This window comes from Nuphar pumila, chromosome 17 (genome assembly GCF_984573655.1).
Source record: "Nuphar pumila chromosome 17, dmNupPumi1.hap1.1, whole genome shotgun sequence".
Lineage (NCBI taxonomy): Eukaryota > Viridiplantae > Streptophyta > Magnoliopsida > Nymphaeales > Nymphaeaceae > Nuphar > Nuphar pumila.
This window is the reverse complement of record NC_143265.1, coordinates 82,662,870-82,670,284: the sequence shown is the minus strand read 5'-3', so window position 1 is coordinate 82,670,284 and position 7,415 is coordinate 82,662,870. Positions and strand designations below refer to the sequence as shown.

Below are 7,415 nucleotides of genomic sequence, written 5' to 3'. Positions count from 1 at the left end.
CGCACTGTAGCTATTGTGCGTGTTCCTGGGGGAACATATAACCTGCCCCGGAAAATAAACCATCCAAGCTTATTGATCCTTGAATCCTTAGTTCCCAATAATTCCAACCAAAACTCCCAACATATCAATCTCAGGCAGGCATAACCATGACCTAGTTAATCGATAAGAGCCTGAACATCCAATCAATGCAACCATTCAAAGAAGATTGAAAGAGTTCAAATCTGACATACCAAAAAGCGATAGAAAAACCAAGATTTGCATATATTTCACAGATCGATTTTGTGTACAACATATATACCAGAAACCCTTATATGAACCCATGCCTTGGTCAAGCAAAAGTGGCCTGGCAAGGGAGCCCACGCCGAATTGTGCCAAAGGCTAGCTGGAGCTTTTTGCTTTTATTTACTTACATTTCAATCAAAATCACACTATTGGTCACCAATAGGATCTGTCAACAACAGCCTGTATCCACCGTTGGATTGTTCACATCAACGATGGGAAAAGGAACCACACCACTGTCATATCCAAACCTACATTTTCTTGCTACCCCAACAAAAGAACAAAATAATATCACGAGCCGGAACAAGACAAACCTTACACTTCACCCACATTGAGGCAGTCACAATTCCTCAGCAATATCATGCTCTATAAACGAGTGCGTTGGTTGAGAACCAAGCATTGATTTCAGATCTGGCAGAGAATACTGACCACCACCAACACCAAATCCACCCACCAGGACCATCACCAATATTGGTGGGCATCAACCAGGCAGCCATGAAGAAGTGCAGGTTTTCTCATCTCATCTTGGTAATCATCTCACCCCTTTTGCTGTCTTGTCTACTGATCCCAGTTCAGGGTCTCAACCTTGGCATTCAGAACACTGCTCTACGTACTTCCTCACTCTTGGTGAGTGCAAACCAACACTTTTTTGTTTGTAGTTTATTATTACATAGCTATAGTCACCATGACATCTCATGCCTCTTAGGCATGCAAATGGGTCCAATCCAGGATGGAGGTTTTGCAATTTTTGGTTGTTCTGGTTCCGATTCCAACCCAAATCTCCATGTATTTAGCTATACTGGATCTGAACCGTTTGCATCCTCGTAACGCCTTTGGTGGACTCTGTAACACACGCGATCCGCCGACTCCAAACTAAGTTGGGGTCCTGTAAAATGTTTGGTCTTCAAACTTGGGTTTTGATTCTCTTCCTCTCTTTTTCTTTTTTTCTTTCTTTTTCTCTGTTTTCTAGCACTCAGAATGTAGCAGGAAATGCGAGTCAGACTTTTGTTCCGGTACTACTATTGCCTTCTTTGTTTTCTTTTAATGGTTCTTCATCTTTCTTAAAGGGTTTTGTTATAATATCATGCTCTGTTACATATGGTGGCCTGGGCAGTGCCTCCATTTTTGAGGTATGGAAAGTATTGCGGACTTCTGTACAGTGGTTGCCCTGGAGAGCCCCCATGTGATGGTCTAGATGCTTGCTGCCAGATGCATGATGCTTGTGTTCAGGCGAAAAAAAGTAATGTCAATTGTCAATTGATACATAATTTTTTCATTATTAGTTAATACAGTATGTATGGTAGACTCTGGTACAATGTAAAGTCTGACCAAGTTCATGAAAAATGTTGTTTCTACAAAGTAGAAATGATCGTGGTCATGAACTTGTTCGCTGAAGTTGGAGTTTAGGAACTTGGTCAGCCTTCACGAGACAAGTAATGTAGCATACCCTTACCTTACTTTTAAGGCTTTGTCATGTTCTTTAGGCACCTTTTGACCAACAACCAGCTTTTTACCTCTCCGTAGCACTCATAGCTGCCGTTCTATTATTACCCCCTTTAACAACTGTCAAATATTATATCCTTCCTTCTCTTCTGCTATTTATAGGATTTGAGGCCATTTTTTCATGTAGCGGCGCTCCATGCTTAGCATTCAGCTTCACTGCTGCTGACCATCCATCTCAACATTTCTCGAGATGAACAAAAGAACCATCTCGAGAAATGCCACGATGGATGGTTGTCTTGCAGACGCTACATATAATATGAAGTCTTATATGATTATGCTCCTTCTCTGCACAACTGTAACAGGCTATCTTGACTTGGGGTGCAATAAGGCTCTACTGAAATGCATCACCAGGTTCCGCAAGTCCGGTGCGAAAACGTTCAAGGGAAATACATGCAGGGTAACGGAAGTTGTTGATATCATTTACACGGTCATCGAAGCTGCCTTGATTGCTGGAGGTATAATACATCATCATTAATGTTGTTGCATCATGAGGTGTATAAAGAAGTTTATGTAACTTTATGTGCTATTACTTTGGGAACTAAGATAGTTTTAATGATCTCGTTGAGTCACGTTTCTGGTGACAATGACAACAAGCTTACATTTGAAGCCTATCCAACTCAAGAACATGTCGAGACAATGAAATAAAAGTCTTTGTGTTCACATATATCTGATGTTAAATCAACTAGAATGAATTATTTAAAGGATTGTTGGTGTTACAGGTTTACTTTTTTCAATAAGCTAGTGCGGTGTGATTTCTTACCGCCGCAAACCTTTCTATTGTTTTGTCAGAGGCGTAGAATGCTTCGCAAACCCGCAACGCGCCAAGCTGCCCAAACTGATCAGCTTAACGGCTAAAGACTGCGTACCAACACATTTCCATGTGCTGAATCATTTTCATTGGTCCTACACACTACCCGTATGCAGTTGCCTAACGGAAGCTGATCAAGCACATTTTCAAATGCGCATTCCATGTAGTTCATGTCACTTTGTGTATAACTGTCACATACCAGCTATCACTTTCGAAAGAGGCACAAACTTTGCTTTAGCCTTGTGTGCTATGAAGCGTATTGCAGCTCCATGCGCACGACATAGTAAAGCCTCGCCACTGAAAGAACAAGACCTTGTGACCCCCAGTTCAAAAATCAGTTGATGATTGAACACCATAGCGAAGAGCACTACCCAAACTCATTCGTCGGTGCCTAGGCATTCACTCGCCTAGCCATGAGTCACCATATTCGATTGGAATCACCAAATGTGATCTTTGAGAGAATTAGCCCTAAACCACATGCACCTTCGTGTGTTCAACCGCTACGTGTGGGACCAATCTTGCAAGCAGAGAGGTCCTTATCCAAATCTTCAAAGGCAACATCCTCTAATCCGCTAGCATTGCTTAACCGAATAACGCTTCACGTCTGTGCCGCTACACAATGATGCACTAACATCGATATCGATGCCTATCGCATAATGTGCTACCACCGCACGTCACCGATCAAGCGAATGCATACAGCGCGTTTCTACACTCGATGCATTTTCCACTCAATAGAGCTCCGCACTATACATGCCCCCATTTTGAAAGATCGACCCGAGACAGTTGGTATTGAGTTGATTTTTTTAAAATTAAAGCTGGAAAATAGTAGAGAGTTGAATGGCATTTTTTGTGGCACATGAACCATATGAATATGCCTTTATTTCATCTTGTTTCACCAACTGACTAAAATTAAGAGACTGGAAGATTAAAGAAAGATCAGGTAGAGGACAAAAAACACCACTAGCGACTTGGTTATCCTTGTTCTTGGACAGACTTAGCAAAAGCGAATGTTTCTTGAACACGCACATCCATTGTGTTTTTCTTTTTCTTTTTTTGTATATTTCCTTCTTTTGTTTCTCACTTCTAAATAGATTCGTAAGTTTAAACATCAAGATCAAAGGGAAAATCTCTCTCTCTCTCTCTCTCTCTCTCTCTCTCTCTCTCTCTCTCTCTCTCTCTCTCTCTCTCTCTCTCTCTCTGCGCGGTTGGGCACGCTTGCGCGTGGTGGACAAAGGACGAATATGCAATCGTCCCTTATTATTTTTTCCTCCAGACGCTCTGACGATTTGGTTATCAATCTTATTGTGTTTAATGCTAGAACCAACCTGGCAATCAGATACATGGTGCTTGGCTCCTCGGTTCTGCGTCCTCTTCCTGTATCGCATTATGTCTTTGAGGTTTTTTCATCTGCCAAATTTTTTGGTCTTCCGCCAAACGGGGTCTCATCTGGTAGTCCAGCGCAGGGTCAGGGTAGCCACCTGTTTATGTCTTTGCTTCAACAACGTCCTAGTCCACAGCCTCTGGGTGTCACGGTTGTCGATGCAGCTAAGTTGCTGAATATCTCCATCTCCTCTTCGCAGCTGCAAGTTATAGTTGTTGATATGGATTCTACGATTTGAGCTATTATTGGAGACTCTCTCTACCACTCTGGTGGAGCAGACTACGAGCAGTTGAGCATTTTTTATGGTCACTTGAGGTCATCTGTCAGTGTTGGGGGTGTTCGGCAAATCATGCATGGTCAGCGAAGAAGGAGGAGGCCTTCGTCAATTGTTTCGGCTATCGATGCTAGGTCTCTAAGAAGGTCGTCTCGGTGCCACCAACCCCGGATTTTTCCAGATTTTGTTTCATGAAGGTTGTTTGTTGGAATGTTAGGGGCTTAAATTTTTCTACGAAATGTTTGTTTCTGACTAATTGGGTTAGTGAGGAAAAGCTCGACCTACTTGCTTTATGTGAAACTAAAATGAAGGTCATCTCACTCGTGGTCGCCTCTAGCATCTGGCAGGGAGCTGACTATTTCTTTAAGCCAGTGGTCAATCATGCAGGAGGTATCCTTATCTTGGGAAAATAGTCTTTAAATTTATCTCAGTTGGAAGTGGGTATTTTCTCTCTATCTATTACTTTCAATTTGCAGGCAGTTGGTAGAAGGGTAGTGGTTTCTGTTGTTTATGGCCCTAATGTCGCTGCCATGAGGCCCGCATTTTGAGATGATTTGGATAGGGTTGTCGTTTCCAGCACAGATTGTCACTTTCTTATGGGGGATTTCAATTGTTTGTTATCTATTCATGACTCTAATAACATCGTTATTCCTAATCCCTTTATGTGAGGTTTCCAAGACTTTGTTCATCGACATTTCTTCTATCCTATTCTTTTAACCGGGGAGCACTTCTCTTGGTCGAATAGGTGGTCTCGTCTGTGTTGTAGGGTCCTTGATAGGGTCTTTATCACCCCTAATTTATTGGACCTCATTTTCGACGTTAAGTGTGTGTTGTCTGCTCCCTCTATCTCGGATCATGGGCAGATCATCACTCATTGAGGGGATGGCTTTCAACCCACCAGGAGCTTTGCATTTGAAGAATGGTGGCTTCAGGAGCCAAATTTTCTCTTTGTTATTTCTAATTCTTGGAACAAACCTGTTGATGAGCATTGGGCGGCACTCCGGGTTCAAAATAAACTTTCTCGTCTAGCTAAGGATATCAAAGTTTGGCTTCATAGTCGTAATGTGGAGAAATTTTAGCAAATGGTCGCATGGGATCAGGAGATTTCTATGTTGTATCAGCCTATGTCTTCTCCTGACTCTCTTTCTGATTTACAACTTCTCAGTCTCCAGGCCAGGTCCTTGGAATTAACTATGCTCATGAAAAGTTGGAGGGTCAAAGAGGAAATTCGTTGAAAGCAGAGGTCTAGGGTAAAATGGCTTGCGGCTGGTGATGGCAACACTAAATTTTTTCACTCATATGCTTCTCATCGTCATAGGAGGAAGGTCATTCCTTCTATCTCCATTAGGGGTGTTTCATATCTCAATCAGCACGTTAATCTGGCAGTCTCACTATATTTTAAGGATTTATATTCTGCTTTATTAACTGTGGATGGTGTCTTTGGTAATATTCTAGTTAGGTCGATTCAGGCTGAGTAAGCCAAATCTATGCAAAGGAGGTTCTCTAACGGTGAGATTTTTAGGACCATTAAGGATCTGTCGGGTTGGAAAGTGTCTGGCATTGACGAGTTTCATGTCGACTTTTTTAGAATCTTTTGGGACTGTGTTAAGTCAGACACCGTGAGCATATTTGATGAGTTCTATTGTAACTCCAGACTTCCTTATCATTTTCATGTTTCTATTATTTTGCTTATTTCGAAAGAGGATGAGGCCACTGATATTTCATGATTCTGCCCTATCTTAGTTATGAGTGCTCTCTATCGAATGTTTGCCAAGGTTTTGGTGAATAGGCTGAAATCGATGGCTAACTAGATTTTTTTAGACTCTCAGTTCACCTTTATCCGTAATAAGAGGGTCCAACACTCGTTCATCATGGCGTTTGAGGTTGTTCATTCCTTGCAGCATAGCGGTCAACCTTACTTTGTCCTTAAATTAGACTTTCATAAAGCTTTTGACTATGTGCATTGGCCATTCTTATTTTAAATGTTAGCAAATTTCGGTATTGGTCATCGTTTTTCTGGTTGGGTGGTGGAGCTGGTCTCAATTGCACAGACCATGTTAAATATCAATGGTGTTAGAGAAGACCAGTTCAAGTTGGGGCGGGGTTTGCGGCAAGGGTGCCCCCTCTCGCCTTTGTTGTTCAATGTTGTTGTTGAGGGTCTTGTGGTCTTGCTTAAGCGGGTTGCGGTATCGTGTTTCATTGATCCTTTGTAGGTTTCATACATCCTGGGTCATATTTTTACTTATGCTGATAATATGATCATTTTTTGTCGTGCAAATGTTTAGCAGATGCTTAGGTTCAATCTTATCATTCAGTTCTTTCTCTCCTTATCTGGGCTTTTTCTAAATGAGACCAAATGCTCTATTACCATATTCAATATTCATGCCAATATGCTTGCAGCTGGAAAGAGAATTTTTAATTGCACTATTTCTGACATGCCTATTATGTACCTGGGCTTGCCGTTACAAATAAAGCACCTCTCTTCTGCTGCTTGGGCTCCAACGCTTCAAAAAGTGAAGTGCAAATTGCTTTTGTGGCAGTTGTCTTATCTCTCCATCGCCGGCCGTCTAACCTTAGTCAGACATGTTCTTTCAACTATTACAGAATTTTTCATGTCTATGTTTGTGATGCTTGTGAGAGTAGAGAAGCAGCTGATGCGCTTGCCAGCAGGTTTTCTATGGTCTGGGTGTCAAGTCAAGGGTAAGTGTCACTTGGTTGGTTGGCGTTCGGTGGTCTTACCTCAACGTATGGCTGGTTTAGGCATTTCTGCGCCCAGACTGCGGAGCATTGTTCTTGTCGCCAAGCAATGTTGATTGGCCCACCAACCGGATAACCCTTGTGCTCATTTGCTTCTTGCTAAATATGGGACTCCTGCTCTTATCCTGGTTCATTTGGAAACCTAGGGTTTGGCGCTGTCGCACTTGCATAAATCATGGTTGAGGGCTGTAGCTTGCTTTAGAGACCATTTTGAGGACTCCATAAATTTTGGTCAATGGTTGCAGTGGGCGCTAGTGCCAAGCAAAGAGTTCCTCACAAAAAAGTCTATAGATCATTGCTCCCCCCAGGGGTTGATTGGTTGCCCGAGGATGTGCTTTGGGCGAAGGGTCCTTCTCCTCGTTCTCGAGTCCTAGCTTGGTTAATTTTGCATGATAGGATCCAGACCCACAGTA

The 7,415-nt window shown here is 42.3% G+C and overlaps 1 protein-coding gene across 1 annotated transcript; it reads left to right on the top strand.

The window, feature by feature from the left end:
- Nucleotides 1-659: 659 nt before the first annotated feature.
- Nucleotides 660-2,338, top strand: LOC149812523 (phospholipase A2-alpha-like). Its single transcript, XM_089993307.1, has 4 exons — nt 660-906; nt 1,250-1,292; nt 1,394-1,519; nt 2,085-2,338. Exons 1-4 carry the CDS (start codon nt 775-777, stop codon nt 2,255-2,257), a joined length of 474 nt encoding a protein of 157 aa, XP_089849433.1. The 5' UTR covers nt 660-774; the 3' UTR covers nt 2,258-2,338.
- Nucleotides 2,339-7,415: the final 5,077 nt, after the last annotated feature.